This window comes from Thalassophryne amazonica, chromosome 2 (assembly GCF_902500255.1).
Source record: "Thalassophryne amazonica chromosome 2, fThaAma1.1, whole genome shotgun sequence".
NCBI classification, from domain to species: Eukaryota; Metazoa; Chordata; class Actinopteri; order Batrachoidiformes; family Batrachoididae; genus Thalassophryne; species Thalassophryne amazonica.
The window spans coordinates 151,216,604-151,235,250 of record NC_047104.1 but is presented as its reverse complement, the minus strand read 5'-3'; the positions used below and the strand labels follow the sequence as shown (position 1 = coordinate 151,235,250).

General features: G+C 42.6%; 1 protein-coding gene across 1 annotated transcript in view; it reads left to right on the top strand.

Moving 5' to 3' along the window:
• Positions 1–18,418, top strand: part of prmt3 (protein arginine methyltransferase 3) — a 326,098-nt gene extending 307,680 nt beyond the window's left edge. Inside the window, exon 18 of the mRNA XM_034163908.1 lies at positions 18,229–18,418. Coding sequence (XP_034019799.1) covers positions 18,229–18,338 — 110 coding nt within the window. The 3' untranslated portion in view covers positions 18,339–18,418. The remainder of the gene's footprint in view (positions 1–18,228) is intronic.
• The last annotated feature ends 229 nt before the right edge of the window (positions 18,419–18,647 follow it).

Sequence of the window (18,647 nt, the reverse complement as noted above, 5' to 3'; positions counted from 1 at the left end):
TCAAATGAATTAAAGCTCTGTCTAGGTTTTTGATTAATTAATAAGCTGGAATGGAAGATTGCTGCTAATCCTCCGCCCCGGCCCGTGCTACGAGCATTCTGACAGTTAGTGTGACTCGGGGGTGTTGACTCATTTAAACTAACATATTCATCCTGCTGTAACCAGGTTTCTGTTAGGCAGAATAAATCAATACGTTGATCAATTATTATATGATTTACCAACAGGGACTTAGAAGAGAGAGACCTAATGTTTAATAGACCACATTTAACTGTTTTAGTCTGTGGTACAGTTGAAGGTGCTATATTATTTTTTCTTTTTGAATTTTTATGCTTAAATAGATTTTTGCTGGTTATTGGTGGTCTGGGAGCAGGCACCGTCTCTACGGGGATGGGGTAATGAGGGGATGGCAGGGGGAGAGAAGCTGCAGAGAGGTGTATAAGACCACAGCTCTGCCTCCTGGTCCCAATGCTGGACAGTCACAGTTTGGAGGATTTAAGAAAATTGGCCAGATTTCTAGAAATGAGAGCTGCTCCATCCAAAGTGGGATGGATGCCGTCTCTCCTAACAAGTCCAGGTTTTCCCCAGAAGCTTTGCCAATTATCTATGAAGCCCACCTCATTTTTTGGACACCACTCAGACAGCCAGCAATTCAAGGAGAACATGCGGCTAAACATGTCACTTCCGGTCCGATTGGGGAGGGGCCCAGAGAAAACAACAGAGTCCGACATTGTTTTTGCAAAGTTACACACCGATTTAATGTTAATTTTAGTGACCTCCGATTGGCGTAACCGAGTGTCATTACTGCCGACGTGAATTACAATCTTACCAAATTTACGCTTAGCCTTAGCCAGCAGTTTCAAATTTCCTTCAATGTCGCCTGCTCTGGCCCCCGGAAGACAATTGACAATGGTTGCTGGTGTCGCTAACTTCACATTTCTCAAAACAGAGTCGCCAATAACCAGAGTTTGATCCTCGGCGGGTGTGTCGTCGAGTGGGGAAAAACGGTTAGAGATGTGAACGGGTTGACGGTGTACACGGGGCTTCTGTTTAGGGCTACGCTTCCTCCTCACAGTCACCCAGTCAGCCTGCTTTCCCGACTGCTCGGGATCTGCCAGAGGGGAACTAACGGCGGCGGCGGAGGGGAACATGTAAATAAAAACAGAATACAATGATTTGCAAATCCTCTTCAACCTATATTCAATTGAATACACCACAAAGACAAGATATTTAATGTTCAAACTGATAAACTTTATTGTTTTATGCAAATTTTGAAATGGATGCCTGCAACGCATTTCAACAAAGTTGGGACAGTGGTATGTTTACCACTGTGTTACATCACCTTTCCTTCTAACAACACTCAATAAGCGTTTGGGAACTGACGACACTAATTGTTGAAACTTTGCAGGTGGAATTCTTTCCCATTCTTGATTGATGTACGAGTTCAGTCATTCAACAGTCCGGGGTCTGTGTTGTCGTATTTTGTGCTTCATAATGCGCCACACATTTTCAATGGGCGACAGGTCTGGACTGCAGGCAGGTCAGTCTAGTACCTGCACTCTTTTACTATGAAGCCACGCTGTTGTAACACGTGCAGAATGTAGCTTGGCATTGTCTTGCTGAAATAAGCAGGGACGTCCCTGAAAAAGACGTTGCTTGGATGGCAGCATGTGTTGCTCCAAAACCTGGATGTACCTTTCAGCATTGATGGTGCCATCACAGATGTGTAAGTTGTCCATGCCATGGGCACTAACACACCACCATACCATCACAGATGCTGGCTTTTGAACTTTGTGCTGGTAACAATCTGGATGGTCTTTTTCCTCTTTTGTCCGGAGGACACGACATCCATGATTTCCAAAAATAATTTGAAATGTGGACTCATCAGTCCACAGCACACTTTTCCACTTTGCGTCTGTCCCATTTCATGTGAGCTTGGGCCGAGAGAAGGTGGGGGCGTTTGTGGATGTTGTTGATGTATGACTTTCACTTTGCATGGTAGAGTTTTAATTTTGTAGATGTCGCGATGAACTGTGTTAACTGACAATGGTTTTCTGAAGTGTTCCTGAGCCCACACGGTAAGATCCTTTACACAATGATATTGGTTTTTAATGCAGTGCTGCCTGAGGGATCGAAGGTCACAGGTATGTTGGTTTTCGGCTTTGCCGCTTAAATGTTGAAAGTTCTCCAGATTCTCTGCATCTTCTGAATACAGTGGTCCCTCGCTATAACACGGTTCACCTTTTGTGGCCTCGCAGTTTTGCGGATTTTTTTAAGTGCAATTTTGCATGCTTTTTTTTTTCTTACAGTGCATTGTGTTCTGTGTTCTCATCAGGCGGGCCGGTCACAGCACTGGTCGGCATCACCGCGATTGGCTAAGGGAGAGCACACGCATTGTGTTCTGCGTCCTGATTGGCTAAGGGACTGTACACCATTGTCAATCAGTCTCCTGCGTGCCGTGTCTCCTGTACAGTATAGAATGCGGTCAGCTTGCCAAATTTGTTTATAAGAATCTTCTCGCCCAGAAGAAAAAAGAGCGCCAACAACTACCCATAACTGTGTTCTTCACTCAGAAGGAGACACCTGCACCGAGGCCTTCAGTGGAAAAAGACGCTGCGGAGCGTCTTTTTCCACTGAGTGACACCTGCACCGAGGTGTCACTCAGCGGACGTTTGCCCAAAATTGACAAAAGATGGATCAAGGAGTTCCTGTGATGTTCAAAACATGCCTTGATTTGCTATTCATGATGAAATGAGAAGGAACAGCGCTGTATGGAATAGGGGTATTAGTTTTGGTTTACTTTCTGAATAATGGAAACTTTGTATGCTCATAAGATTATTTTTTTGTACAAGACACAAGTACTTCATGGTACCTTGAAACTTTTTGAGATGACTCCTTAGGAGGGACATTAGTAGTGAAGATCCTTGGCTTGACAATTTTCACCATTTTCTGACATTTTGTGAACCAATCAACTAATTAAAAAATATGTAGATTAGTCACTTAAAACAGTCATTAGTTGCAGTTCTATAACTGTGTTGTTCTTAGTTTCATTGTGATTGTAACCTAAATACTTCATATTTAAATGGCAGCAGTTGAGTGGACTCGGTAATGTGAGCTGTGTATTTGCAGTGTAATATCACGGTGAGAGGTCGTGTCGGTGGGTTTCTGCAGGCCTGGATCTGCTTAACGGCAGTGGCATGTTGATGTATGACATCCTGGTGAAAATCCGGCTACATTCCCAAACTCATTTCCACACATGGTTAACTCTTTCTTCCAGCATCTGAGATGCCAGTTTACTGAGAGCCCCAAGGTCCTCTTCCTTTGGGAGTTAAGACTGATTACAACAGAGCCGCTGTATTCACACCACAACCAAACACAGTCTTGGTCAGTGATTCGCTTTGTAGGTTTTAGTACTTTAATATGAAAAGCCAGGGACTGGTTGGATACTTTGCTGCAGCGTTATTGTGAGCTGGAGCAGAAGTCGTTGTTGCCAGATCTTTTTCTCTCCCCTTTGTCCTGTGTTTGAAGCAAAGATTACGAAAGGTCAAGCAATTATTCCTTTGACCTTTAACTGCCTTCTGACTTCAACAGTGGACCCAGTGTAGTTACCAAGAATACTGCTGATGTTACGTGAAGCACATAAATGATTAGTTGTCAAGTTGATTGACATAAACATGATCTGTTTCAGTCACTGATTCATCTTTTATTTCAGTTATCAAGGAGCATGTCAAAGACCAAACTTTTCCCCAAAGGCTAGAATGTGCTGATTTTCTGTGATTTATGTCTCTGTTGCTTTTATAAAACAAGCGGGTGACTTTGGAAACAAAATTGACTGCATTTGTCCTGTTTTTAAACTTTGTGTGCTTATATATTTAAAAAAATGTAAATGTAAAAAAAAAAATCAATTATGGAACTGATAGTTATCTACGTTTCTGGGTTTTTTTCTCTGTTGTAGCAGAAATCGCGTAGCTTTGAGTGTCAGTCTCATCACTGTTGACAACCTGGCATGAGAGATTCCATTTTTATTCGTCTTACACAATTATATGGATGAGGCAGGGGTGGTGACTGAATGGTTAAGGCCCTGTAAGTCCATTGTGCATCCAAAATGTTTGCCAGGACACAAAAACACCCTTTTCCCTTGTGCGTCATCGCTGTCTCCGGCAGAGTTGGGGTGCGACAGATGACCTCACATTTCCACAGAGATCTGCAGAATTTTCCAACATATATGCTGGATTTGAATGGACTTTGACCTTGCCTAAAAACATGACATCCTAATCCCTCACTGTTCATGCACCAGAAGGTCAAACAACTCCATCGCGCCTCCTCCATGAGAGAGAGGCATGGACAGAGAGAGAGCACTGGCTTTTTCTGCGCTCCATGTCCACTTGCGCTGAATTGACACCAGACCATTCAGAAGCCCAGAATGAATCATCACACAGCCACAGGAAAAGTACAAGACAAGCAGGTGACAAAATGTCAAACAAATGTGCAGGCAGCAGTAAAGTTCTCTGATTGATCTCTGCTCAAAGTTTTGAACATGAACAAAACTCCCTAACAAACTTGCTGGACATCAGCTGACAAGGAACTAATTTTGCACTTTATTACCGCGCTTTATAAAACTTTATTCATAGAAATGACAGGAAACAGCCCGGATCATTGTGCATTCATTGGGCGGCCATGCTGTCTTCTCTACATTGTTTGTGCATCGTCTGTGCATCCTTTGCACGTACTCCAGCCTCAGTGTCCATTTGCTGTTTGTTTGCAACATGCTCCATACTTCATGATGACCATGGCATCCTGTGTGCTTCCACTGAGCATGCCTTGTATGACCTTGGCGTGCACTGTGCATTCATTCAGCATCCAGTGGGGTCCTCCCCAATTTCCTGGATGCAGAACTCCCTCCCTCCCTGTGTATCTCGGGTTTTAAGTGCACTTGTATCCAGTGTGAAATGAGCCCAGTTCAAGCCTACCCCTTCCCATTCTCCCATGTAATGTGGAGTTGTGTCTGTAACGGCATCCATCATAAGACTTGTGCCAAATCAACATCCATGTCAGATCTGCTATGGTGACCCTGAGTGAAAACCGAATATGGATGGATGGATGGATGGATGGATGGATGGATGGATGGATGGATGGATGGATGGATGGATGGATGGATGGATTGATGGATTGATTGATTGATTGATTGATTGATTGATTGATTGATTGATTGATTGTCCAGGCTCATACAGGTTGGCGCCTTGGTCCTATGTGTTTGAAATTGAGAGACGTTTGGGAAGGGCTTATGGAGTCATGAGGTTAGTGGACAGAGATGTGAGACTTGGACGTTAATCAGATGATCTAAGGTGACAGCTGGATGCCTTTGGTTATAGATCTCTTTGGAGAATCCATGGGTACCGATGGAATGACTTTGTGTCAAATGAACATTCACTTAGGGAGACTCTGATGATGCATATCACTTCAATTGGAAGTGAATGTCAGCTGCAACATTTTGGCCATGTGGCACATTTCTCTGGGCATGATCCAGCATGCAGGTGCCTCACTGTTGAGGACCCCATCACCTGAAAAAGACCAAGGACACACCCATGTTTCACCTGGATGTGGCAGATAGATGACTGCTTTTGAGAGGTGGGTGTTGGGAAAGGGTCGTAACACGGACCCGCAACAGGGGGCGCAAATGAACGGACAATGGATAAGACAAAGAGCAACAATTTAATGTTGTGAATCGCACAACTAAATACAGACACAGATAATGCCAATTGTACACAAGGTGACGTGCGGGCAGGCTCGAAGATAGGAGACCTCTGGCGATCGGAGAGCCGGGACCCACACAGCTTCCACCACCAACGGCCTGAAGAACACCGCAGCCGCCAAGTCCTGAGTCCCCAGGTGGTCACCGTCTTCGGTTGCAGACCCTGGTACTGCTGGCAGAAGATGACAAAACAGTTATGGTGAGTGTGTATCCACACACCCAGTAATCCTTTTTCTGCAGGTCTTCAAGGAGGGAAAACCTCCACCTCCAGACACAATTTCACCCGTGCAGCTCCTGCTAGTCTCCTCCCTGGATGGAGTAAGAGGCGAAGAACGTCGCACTCCCACTATCCGCCAATCCAGCTTCAGACTCAATCTACAGGAATGCGGCTGCACACAGAACAATGTTAGATCCACAGCTGTCACTCTCTGTCTCGGCGCCCTCTCATGCTTGAAGCCCGCACTCCAAGCAGGGCGCCGACTGGTGGTGGTGGGCCAGCAGTACCTCCTCTTCAGCGGCCCACACAACAGTGGGGACATACCAGTTGTCTACCTGGATGGTTGCCATGCAGGAACCAAGGCGGTTCGGTTTTGTGGTAGACATCCAGCACTAATGCCGCTTCCAAACCTAACTTGGTTTCACTGTTATATAACAGGTGACATTGACTTTTTCCGTGCCTTCATTTTGAATCACTTTCTCCAATTTCAGAGTGATCCATTCATCAAGTAAATCCCTTCGGCTGCTCTGATCCAAGGTAGATCTAGATATTGATTAGCACAGGTTTTATGCGAGATGCCTTTCCTGATGCAACTCAATATTACATCAAGTATTAATTTGTGGGAATGTTAAACTGTGAGGTTGAGGTTCTGCCACGATTTCTGGTTCCCCAAAATAAAATCTAAACTAGAACTTTCCAACAGCAAGCAGCATCTTGCCCAAATTTCATCTCTTCAGCCTTCATTCCTTGAATCTACAGAGGGTTGATCTACATTATTATTGGGGGATTAGCATTATATTTTCCACCTAAGGCTGACTGGGCCCTGCAGATACAGTCCGACCACTGAGAAATCACTTACAATCTTTATTCTTTGTGGGAGGAGTTGTATCACTTGTGTAGCCCTCAACATCCCTCAGCATTGTTTTCCGTCATTAATCGCTTTGTTAATGTTTGTGGATATATTTGATGAGTCCAATCTTGGTTGTACATTACTGAGATGAAGACAGTTCAGTTAAGTATTCAATAAGAGACTTGGGAAGAAGGATTTGCATTTTTCTTCTTGCCATCTTTTCTTCCACCTTTTTCCTAATTTACTGTTTGTCGTGATACACTCTTTGATTAATGAGGACTCTTAAACAGTTTTTTTTCTTGGGTAAGTGTTTCCCATCTATTAACATCAATCTTGTTGCTCTTGAATGTTGCTTTAAGAATGCGTTATTCCCCATTACTACAACCCCAATTCCAATGAAGTTGGGACGTTGTGTGAAATGTAAATAAAAACAGAATACAGTGATTTGCAAATCCTGTTCAACCTATATTTAATTGAATAAACCACAAAGACAAGATATTTAATGTTAAAATGGATAGACTTTTTTGTTTTTGTGCAAATATTTGCTCATTTTGAAATGGATGCCTGCAACAGATTTCAAAAAAGCTGGGACGGGGCAACAAAAGACTGGGAAAGTTGATGAATGCTCAAAGAACACCTGTTTGGGACATTCCACAGGTGAACTGATAAACAATAACATTTATCAGTTTGAACATTAAGTATCTTGTCTTTGTAGTGTATTCAATTGATTATAGGTTGAAGAGGATTTGCAAATCATTGTATTCTGTTTTTATTTACATTTTACACAACATCCCAGCTTCATTGGAATTGGGGTTGTACCCATTTATTGCAATGGAAGCCTCTGTGGCGTCGTCATATGTGTGAATTAGCCTCTCCTGCCTGCTGAGGTCTCCTCAATGAAGTGCATTTCTTTGCATTAAACACAAGATGGCGTGTCACATATAATACAGACACAGCCCATATACACTATGTGGCAAAGAGATGTGAAAAATGCATTTCTTCTGTTCTCATCCTGATCATTTTTTTAGGTAGTCAACTATTGTCCAAGTGGAGTCAAATTGGAGCAGGAGCTCAACAGTTACTGTTGGGTAGCGTTTCAGCAGTGCTGTATCTTAAGTCAGCCCATGTTCCTGAGGAAGGAGCTGAAAGCTGGCAAAAGTGTACTATTGTAAACAGTATGACATTAAATATTATAGTGCAGTGGATAACAGTGTAATACAATATAACAGTATAATACAGTATAACAGTGTAATACAGTATAACTGTAATCCAGTAAAACAGTAAAATACAGTACAACAGTATAATACAGCATAACAGTATAATACAGTATAACAGTGTAATACAGTATCAATCAATCAATCAATCAATTCTTTTATATAGCGCCAAATCACAGCAAACAGTTGCCCCAAGGCACTTTATATTGTAAGGCAAGGCCATACAATAATTATGTAAAACCCCAACGGTCAAAACGACCCCCTGTGAGCAAGCACTTGGCTACAGTGGGAAGGAAAAACTCCCTTTTAACAGGAAGAAACCTCCAGCAGAACCAGGCTCAGGGAGGGGCAGTCTTCTGCTGGGACTGGTTGGGGCTGAGGGAGAGAACCAGGAAAAAGACATGCTGTGGAGGGGAGCAGAGATCGATCACTAATGATTAAATGCAGAGTGGTGCATACAGAGCAAAAAGAGAAAGAAACAGTGCATCATGGGAACCCCCCAGCAGTCTAAGTCTATAGCAGCATAACTAAGGGATGGTTCAGCGTCACCTGATCCAGCCCTAACTATAAGCTTTAGCAAAAAGGAAAGTTTTAAGCCTAATCTTAAAAGTAGAGAGGGTGTCTGTCTCCCTGATCTGAATTGGGAGCTGGTTCCACAGGAGAGGAGCCTGAAAGCTGAAGGCTCTGCCTCCCATTCTACTCTTACAAACCCTAGGAACTACAAGTAAGCCTGCAGTCTGAGAGCGAAGCGCTCTATTGGGGTGATATGGTACTACGAGGTCCCTAAGATAAGATGGGACCTGATTATTCAAAACCTTATAAGTAAGAAGAAGAATTTTAAATTCTATTCTAGAATTAACAGGAAGCCAATGAAGAGAGGCCAATATGGGTGAGATATGCTCTCTCCTTCTAGTCCCTGTCAGTACTCTAGCTGCAGCATTTTGAATTAACTGAAGGCTTTTTAGGGAACTTTTAGGACAACCTGATAATAATGAATTACAATAGTCCAGCCTAGAGGAAATAAATGCATGAATTAGTTTTTCAGCATCACTCTGAGACAAGACCTTTCTGATTTTAGAGATATTGCGTAAATGCAAAAAAGCAGTCCTACATATTTGTTTAATATGCGCTTTGAATGACATATCCTGATCAAAAATGACTCCAAGATTTCTCACAGTATTACTAGAGGTCAGGGTAATGCCATCCAGAGTAAGGATCTGGTTAGACACCATGTTTCTAAGATTTGTGGGGCCAAGTACAATAACTTCAGTTTTATCTGAGTTTAAAAGCAGGAAATTAGAGGTCATCCATGTCTTTATGTCTGTAAGACAATCCTGCAGTTTAGCTAATTGGTGTGTGTCCTCTGGCTTCATGGATAGATAAAGCTGGGTATCATCTGCGTAACAATGAAAATTTAAGCAATACCGTCTAATAATACTGCCTAAGGGAAGCATGTATAAAGTGAATAAAATTGGTCCTAGCACAGAACCTTGTGGAACTCCATAATTAACTTTAGTCTGTGAAGAAGATTCCCCATTTACATGAACAAATTGTAATCTATTAGACAATATGATTCAAACCACCGCAGCGCAGTGCCTTTAATACCTATGGCATGCTCTAATCTCTGTAATAAAATTTTATGGTCAACAGTATCAAAAGCAGCACTGAGGTCTAACAGAACAAGCACAGAGATGAGTCCACTGTCCGAGGCCATAAGAAGATCATTTGTAACCTTCACTAATGCTGTTTCTGTACTATGATGAATTCTAAAACCTGACTGAAACTCTTCAAATAGACCATTCCTCTGCAGATGATCAGTTAGCTGTTTTACAACTACCCTTTCAAGAATTTTTGAGAGAAAAGGAAGGTTGGAGATTGGCCTATAATTAGCTAAGATAGCTGGGTCAAGTGATGGCTTTTTAAGTAATGGTTTAATTACTGCCACCTTAAAAGCCTGTGGTACATAGCCAACTAACAAAGATAGATTGATCATATTTAAGATCGAAGCATTAAATAATGGTAGGGCTTCCTTGAGCAGCCTGGTAGGAATGGGGTCTAATAAACATGTTGATGGTTTGGATGAAGTAACTAATGAAAATAACTCAGACAGAACATTCGGAGAGAAAGAGTCTAACCAAATACCGGCATCACTGAAAGCAGCCAAAGATAACAATATGTCTTTGGGATGGTTATGAGTAATTTTTTCTCTAATAGTTAAAATTTTGTTAGCAAAGAAAGTCATGAAGTCATTACTAGTTAAAGTTAATGGAATACTGAGCTCAATAGAGCTCTGACTCTTTGTCAGCCTGGCTACAGTGCTGAAAAGAAACCTGGGGTTGTTCTTATTTTCTTCAATTAGTGATGAGTAGAAAGATGTCCTAGCTTTACGGAGGGCTTTTTTATAGAGCAACAGACTCTTTTTCCAGGCTAAGTGAAGATCTTCTAAATTAGTGAGACGCCATTTCCTCTCCAACTTACGGGTTATCTGCTTTAAGCTACGAGTTTGTGAGTTATACCACGGAGTCAGACACTTCTGATTTAAAGCTCTCTTTTTCAGAGGAGCTACAGCATCCAAAGTTGTCTTCAATGAGGATGTAAAACTATTGACGAGATACTCTATCTCCCTTACAGAGTTTAGGTAGCTACTCTGCACTGTGTTGGTATATGGCATTAGAGAACATAAAGAAGGAATCATATCCTTAAACCTAGTTACAGCGCTTTCTGAAAGACTTCTAGTGTAATGAAACTTATTCCCCACTGCTGGGTAGTCCATCAGAGTAAATGTAAATGTTATTAAGAAATGATCAGACAGAAGGGAGTTTTCAGGGAATACTGTTAAGTCTTCTATTTCCATACCATAAGTCAGAACAAGATCTAAGATATGATTAAAGTGGTGGGTGGACTCATTTACTTTTTGAGCAAAGCCAATAGAGTCTAATAATAGATTAAATGCAGTGTTGAGGCTGTCATTCTCAGCATCTGTGTGGATGTTAAAATCGCCCACTATAATTATCTTATCTGAGCTAAGCACTAAGTCAGACAAAAGGTCTGAAAATTCACAGAGAAACTCACAGTAACGACCAGGTGGACGATAGATAATAACAAATAAAACTGGTTTTTGGGACTTCCAATTTGGATGGACAAGACTAAGAGTCAAGCTTTCAAATGAATTAAAGCTCTGTCTGGGTTTTTGATTAATTAATAAGCTGGAATGGAAGATTGCTGCTAATCCTCCACCCCGGCCCGTGCTACGAGCATTCTGACAGTTAGTGTGACTCGGGGGTGTTGACTCATTTAAACTAACATATTCATCCTGCTGTAACCAGGTTTCTGTTAGGCAGAATAAATCAATATGTTGATCAATTATTATATCATTTACCAACAGGGACTTAGAAGAGAGAGACCTAATGTTTAATAGACCACATTTAACTGTTTTAGTCTGTGGTGCAGTTGAAGGTGCTATATTATTTTTTTCTTTTTGAATTTTTATGCTTAAATAGATTTTTGCTGGTTATTGGTAGTCTGGGAGCAGGCACCGTCCCTACGGGGATGGGGTAATGAGGGGATGGCAGGGGGAGAGAAGCTGCAGAGAGGTGTGTAAGACTACAACTCTGCTTCCTGGTCCCAACCCTGGATAGTCACGGTTTGGAGGATTTAAGAAAATTGGCCAGATTTCTAGAAATGAGAGCTGCTCCATCCAAAGTGGGATGGATGCCGTCTCTCCTAACAAGACCAGGTTTTCCCCAGAAGCTTTGCCAATTATCTATGAAGCCCACCTCATTTTTTACAGTATTACAATATAACTGTAATACAGTATAACAGTATAATACAGTATAACTGTAATACAGTATAACAGTGTAATACAGTATAAGTGTAATACAGTATAACTGTATAATACAGTATGACAGTATAATACAGTATAACCGTGTAATACAGTATAACAGTATACTACAGTATAACAGTGGTGCAAGTGGCAGTATGCTTATGATAGTGCAGTGACTGTATACTAATGTATCAGTATAGGTGGTCTTGATGTGGACGCAATAGTGCAGTGGGGGAGGATAAAGTGAGGTGTGCGTCGGAATGCAGGGTCAGTGATGTGGGGGTCACGGGGGGGCAGAGCAGGGAGGGAGTTGATCATCCTGACTGCTTGGTAGAAGAAACTGTCTTTGAGCCTGCTGGTATTGGCCCGGAGACTCTGCATCTCCTCCGCAATGGCAGAAGGGTAAAAAGACTGTGAGTTGGGTGGGTGGGGTCACCTGCGATCCTAGTGGCTTTGCAAGTGAGGCAGGTGTGGTAGATGTCCAGCAGAGAGGGGAGAGGGACACCGATGATCTTCCCAACTGTTTTCACAGTGCGCTGCAGGGTCTTGCGGCAGGATACGGTGCAGGCACCGTACCACACAGTGATGCTTCTGGTCAGGATGCTCTCAATGGTACCCCCGTAGAAGGAGTACATGATGGGGGTCGGGGCTGTTGCTTTCCTCAGTTTCCGCAGAAAGTAGAGTCGCTGTTGGGCTTTTTTGGCCAGAGATGTGGTGTTGATGTTCCAGGACAGGTCTTGGGAGATATGTACATGCAGGAACTTTGTGCTGCTCACCCGCTCCACTTCAGCGCCATTGATGGTTAGTGGAGCACGCTGAGCGGGCTCTCCTGAAGTCCACGACAATCTCCTTCGTCTTCTCCACGTTCAAGTGGAGATTGTTGTCCGTGCACCACGTGGCCAGGTGGCTCACCTCACTCCTGTAGCTTATCTCATCGTTGTTGTTGATGAGACCCACCACAGTCGTGTTGTCTGTGAACTTGATGAAGAGGTTGGAACTGGTTGGACAACAGCTTGTCTCAGCGAGATGTTGAAGATGTCCGTGAAGACATCCGTGAGCTCCTCAGCACAGTCTCTCAGGACCCGACAACGAATATCATCGGGACCAGGGGCTTTCCTCACGTTGATCCTTCTGAGCGTTCGCCTCATGCTGTCCTAAGGTAGTGACAACACCTGGACGTCAGAAGGCGGAGCAATCTTCTGTGCTGGAATGTTGTCTGCCTCTAAGTGAGCGAAGAAGTTGTTCAGCTGATTTAGCAGAGAGGGGGAGTTGCCGCAGGTCTGCGGGGTGGGCTTATAGTCTGTGATGGTCTGAATACCCCGCCATAGATTCCTGGAGTCTCTGCTGTCCTTGAAACGGTCAGCAATTCTCCTGGAGTACTGTCTCTTAGCCTCTCTGATTCCTCATGACAGGTTGGCCCTGGCTGTCCTTAGGCCCACCTCGTCCCCAGCTCTGAAGGCAGCATTTCGAGCCTTCAGGAGCCTGTGGACTTCCCCTGTCAGCCAAGGTTTCTGATTGGCCCGAATGGTGTTGGTTCTGGAGACCGTGACCAAAAGAAGTAACTTGGTAAATATATGTAGCTTTGCAGGCAGGCTGGTTACACCCTTAGAGACGGAATGAGTAGCACTTGCCGCTGGGTAGAACATACTGTTACCATTATTATTGTTCATTCTCTGTTGCTTATCCAGGTCACGGTGGCAGCAGACTCAGCCAAGCCCTATAACTCTTCCTTGGGAAATTTCCAGGTGTTCCCAAGCCAGCTGGGAATATAATCCCTCCAAAGTATTCTGGGACTTCCCTGGGGCCTTTTAGTTGGACATGCTTAGAAGACCTCTCTAGGGACACAACCAAGTGGCATCCTCACCAGGTGAGGTGCCTGAACCACCTCAGCTGGCTCCTTTTGATGCGAAGAAGCAGCAGCTCTCCACCGAGTCCTACTTGGAGCTTGACCTACTGCGAACTTCAAGTGTAAACCCAGATATCCAATGGAGAAACCACATTTCTGCTACTTGTAGCTGCAACCTTGTTGTTTAGGTCATTATCCAAAGCTCATGGTGATAGGTGAGGATAGGACTGTAAATAAACTTGTAAGTTGAGAGTCTTTGCCCTCTGGAGTAGAAGGCGAGGCTCTTATCATTATTATTGTTACATTTTGGTCATCAAATCATGGCCATGTAAGGCAGCGATGGGCCCAACATCAGCGACAGCGGCTTTGGCGTGATGATGACTGAAACATGACAGCAGTGGCAGCAGGCTCATTGTGGAAGAAAATGCCAGTCAGCATATTTTCTGGCCATGTTCCACTCACCTCCAGCGAGGAGGCACAGCGAGAAAGAGAGAGGAGGTGGGAAGATACAAGACAAGCGCATGCTCATGTGCCATTTGGATAAACATTCATTAACCCCCCAGCAGTCAAACTGGAAGTTAATCAGAGTGATTATGTGTCATAATCATCAGCGGCTTTCCACGGCCTGCCGACTGTTCCCATGTCACACTGTAAGCACGCGTCGTCCTCACTGCCATCTGGAGAATTTAAAAACACACACACGAGGACATATTAACATACATTAAAACACACGGACTTCACACACATCATCACTTTTTGAGCCTTTCTGCTCACTGTGCTGAACTGGGTGCAGCGGTGCACAAGCCTGAGCTCAGCAGTACCGCCGCTAGTCCTGCAGGCCGGCAGGCGAAACAATTATTCATTTCCCTCAACAAAGCATTTAAAGCCTGAATCACTGTTTTCTGCTTCTTGATGATTGCTGTAAGATCTAAAATTAAGGCCACTTATGCGTGTTGGTGTTAAAATGAGGCGTGGTCAGACGCATTGCTGGTGGATTGCTGTCGTGCGGCAGCAGAAAAGAATACCAGTGATATTCACGATGATATAATTGCACAGGCTGACATGACGATGCCATTAATCATGCAGCCCTATTTGTAATGCTGTCACCACTGGGTTACCTAACTATAAAAGTGTCTATTCAAAGAAAAGAAGTTCTTTGTCCATGTTTGAGGAAGACTTGTTCCTGAGTAAAATGGTGTACTTTAACAAATTGGTGCACTTTTGTTTGTATGTTTGGACTGTAGCATTTTTTTCTTACTGTGTTTGTTTTTATGGAATATTTTCCTGCTATGTTTAGGCAGTCTGGTTCTATTAATTAGTGCAGCACATAACTGAAACAACCCTGCAAATGGTGATACAAGCATCAAATTCAGCACAAATACTCCTTAGACATTACTCTTTTGAAATAACCGATTAGCTACCTGGATGTTCAATAGGCAGCCAGGTAGGGGTCAATTGAGGAATTACACAGGGGTCAAAATTAAAAGATGCTTTAATCATATTGAAAACTATATCACATTATTTGCTTGATCATAATGATTCCAAAAAGGTATAGTTTGGACTGTCTGTGACTGAATGTTATGGAGTTATGGAGTAAAAACAGCAAGAATGGTGACAAAGGTCAGTTTCAGTTTGCAAAGGGGCCAAAAGTTAAAGTTGCCCCAATTTCGAATGCTTGGTCTGGTCTCCAAATTAAAGGTCAAACAAGCTCAGCGTCCATTGGATTCTATGACGTCACATATGTCAACCATAACATAACTAAGCATGACACATGGTACAAACTATTCCTTTTTAAAACTCTGTTAATTTTTATAAATTAAGTGTGAAAACATATTTATGCTATAGTTGTCCAATATCATGTGGTATTTATGATGGAATAATTATAATCATTGGTGTTTGTGTGTAAATATGTAGGTATAACTTTTTCAGTACTTTATTCTGGTTTCTTTGTTCTCTTTAAATTTCTGACTCCTATATATATTAAAAGCCAAGTGGCCTCTGTGTGCGTGCACGGACAAACTGGGGAGAGCTGGCGCTTACTGTTTGCTATGCTTATATATTTTGGGTCAAGAATGAAGGTAGCCAAAATGGAACATTGTTAGGGCTAATGTTTTTGGAGAAACTACAGATATTAGCTAACAGCATTGAACAGTGGACATTGATAATTACATTTATACTCACACACCATTTCAGCAGGCGGCAGTAAATCATCTATATATTAAAAGTGAAGTGGCGTCTGTGTATGTGTACGCGTGTGCGTGATTTTATTTAGTAAGTTCAGTGTAAGTACATAATATAATTGTAAATACGTTAAAATACATGGATGACAAGAAAATGGAAACACTTATTTCCATTGTGGTTCATTTAAAAATCAAATGACAAAATAAAAGTAAAAATAAAATAATAATGATGATGATGATAATAGTAGTGTGTATATGATAACAACAGCCTAAACAATTTATAAATACATTAAGACAGTAAAATAACATTCATAAATTACATACTTAACAGGAACTAAAAGGGTTGAGTTCTTCTAAAAACTGTTGGGGTCTAAGGTCTAAAGTTCTAAAAACATTCTGGATTCACACGCTATTCCAAATGATATTCCAACAGAATATATATATATATATATATATATATATATATATATATATATATATATATATATATATATATATATATATATATATATATATACTCAACAAAAATATAAATGCAACACTTTTGGTTTTGCTCCCATTTTGTATGAGATGAACTCAAAGATCTAAACCTTTTTCCACATATACAATATCACCATTTCCCTCAAATATTGTTCACAAACCAGTCTAAATCTGTGATAGTGAGCACTTCTCCTTTGCTGAGATAATCCATCCCACCTCACAGGTGTGCCATATCAAGATGCTGATTAGACACCATGATTAGTGCACAGGTGTGCCTTAGACTGCCCACAATAAAAGGCCACTCTGAAAGGTGCAGTTTTATCACACAGCACAATGCCACAGATGTCGCAAGATTTGAGGGAGCGTGCAATTGGCATGCTGACAGCAGGAATGTCAACCAGAGCTGTTGCTCATGTATTGAATGTTCATTTCTCTACCATAAGCCGTCTCCAAAGGCGTTTCAGAGAATTTGACAGTACATCCAACCAGCCTCACAACCGCAGACCACGTGTAACCACACCAGCCCAGGACCTCCACATCCAGCATGTTCACCTCCAAGATCGTCTGAGACCAGCCACTCGGACAGCTGCTGAAACAATCGGTTTGCATAACCAAAGAATTTCTGCACAAACTGTCAGAAACCGTCTCAGGGAAGCTCATCTGCATGCTCGTCGTCCTCATCGGGGGCTCAACCTGACTCCAGTTCGTCATCGTACCCGACTTGAGTGGGCAACTGCTCACATTTGCTGGCGTTTGGCACGTTGGAGAGGTGTTCTCTTCACGGATGAATCCCGGTTCACACTGTTCAGGGCAGATGACAGACAGCGTGTGTGGCGTCGTGTGGGTGAGCGGCTTTCTGATGTCAATGTTGTGGATCGAGTGGCCCATGGTGGCGGTGGGGTTATGGTATGGGCAGGCGTCTGTTATGGACGAAGAACACAGGTGCATTTTATTGATGGCATTTTGAATGCACAGAGATACCGATGACGAGATCCTGAGGCCCATTGTTGTGCCATACATCCAGCTACGTCTTGCATGGCCGGCATACTCACTGGACATGTCACCCATTGAGCATGTTTGGGATGCTCTGGACCGGCGTATACGACAGCGGGGACCAGTTCCTGCCAATATCCAGCAACTTCGCACAGTCATTGAAGAGGAGTGGACCAACATTCCACAGGCCACAATTGACAACCTGATCAACTCTATGTGAAGATGTGTTGCACTGCATGAGGCAAATGGTGGTCACACCAGATACTGACTGGTATCCCCCCCAATAAAACAAAACTGCACCTTTCAGAGTGGCCTTTTATTGTGGGCAGTCTAAGGCACACCTGTGCACTAATCATGGTGTCTAATCAGCATCTTGATATGGCACACCTGTGAGGTGGGATGGATTATCTCAGCAAAGGAGAAGTGCTCACTATCACAGATTTAGACTGGTTTGTGAACAATATTTGAAGGAAATGGTGATATTGTGTATGTGGAAAAAGTTTTAGATCTTTGAGTTCATCTCATACAAAATGGAAGCAAAACACAGACCTCGTATTTTATGAGTTCTGTGGTGAACTTGATGAAAAGCTTAGATATGCCTTTATGAATACCATTAAATTTTAGGGCCGATCCAGACAAAGTGGCACAGCCAAGATATTTTTTTTCCCTTTGGCATTTTGTGGAGGTTTTCACAAAATGTTGATGATGAGATGGAGATGGAGATGGACTGGATGTCTCACCGGGTGGTTGTCATCCAGATCACAAGGCCATGGTGTTGTGGATGCGGTTAAACCAGCACATGCTCCCAGATCTGAGTTGTCTTTTTACATTGTGTTCAGATTGTGATTTTTTTTTTTCTTTCTCTTTTTTCTGCAGGGGAGGAGCTTCATGGGAAGATCTCCATTTGCAAAAACAGGAAGGACCCTCGCTCTTTGTTGGTTACCTTAGAACTCAGAGAAAGAAAGCAGACTTACAGCCTGCAATGACATCAGCTGTCACATGGCGACAACTTAATTAATACATGACTTTCTTATTTCTTTGCCTTGTAATAAAACTTAATTCTGAATTTTTTTTTCCTCCTTCTCTGTGTCTTTTAATGAAGCATGAAGTAAGACATTTTTCAGTGATTCTAGAAGAAAAGGCTATTCGCCCTATTGATGTATCCCATAATCCCTTGCGCGCCAGAGAAAAACAACATAGAGATACCACATGAAGACAATTGCAAATTAACATTATACAACCAAAATGCATATTTATAAGAGACTGCATGCATGACTATTAACTTCTTTCAGTTT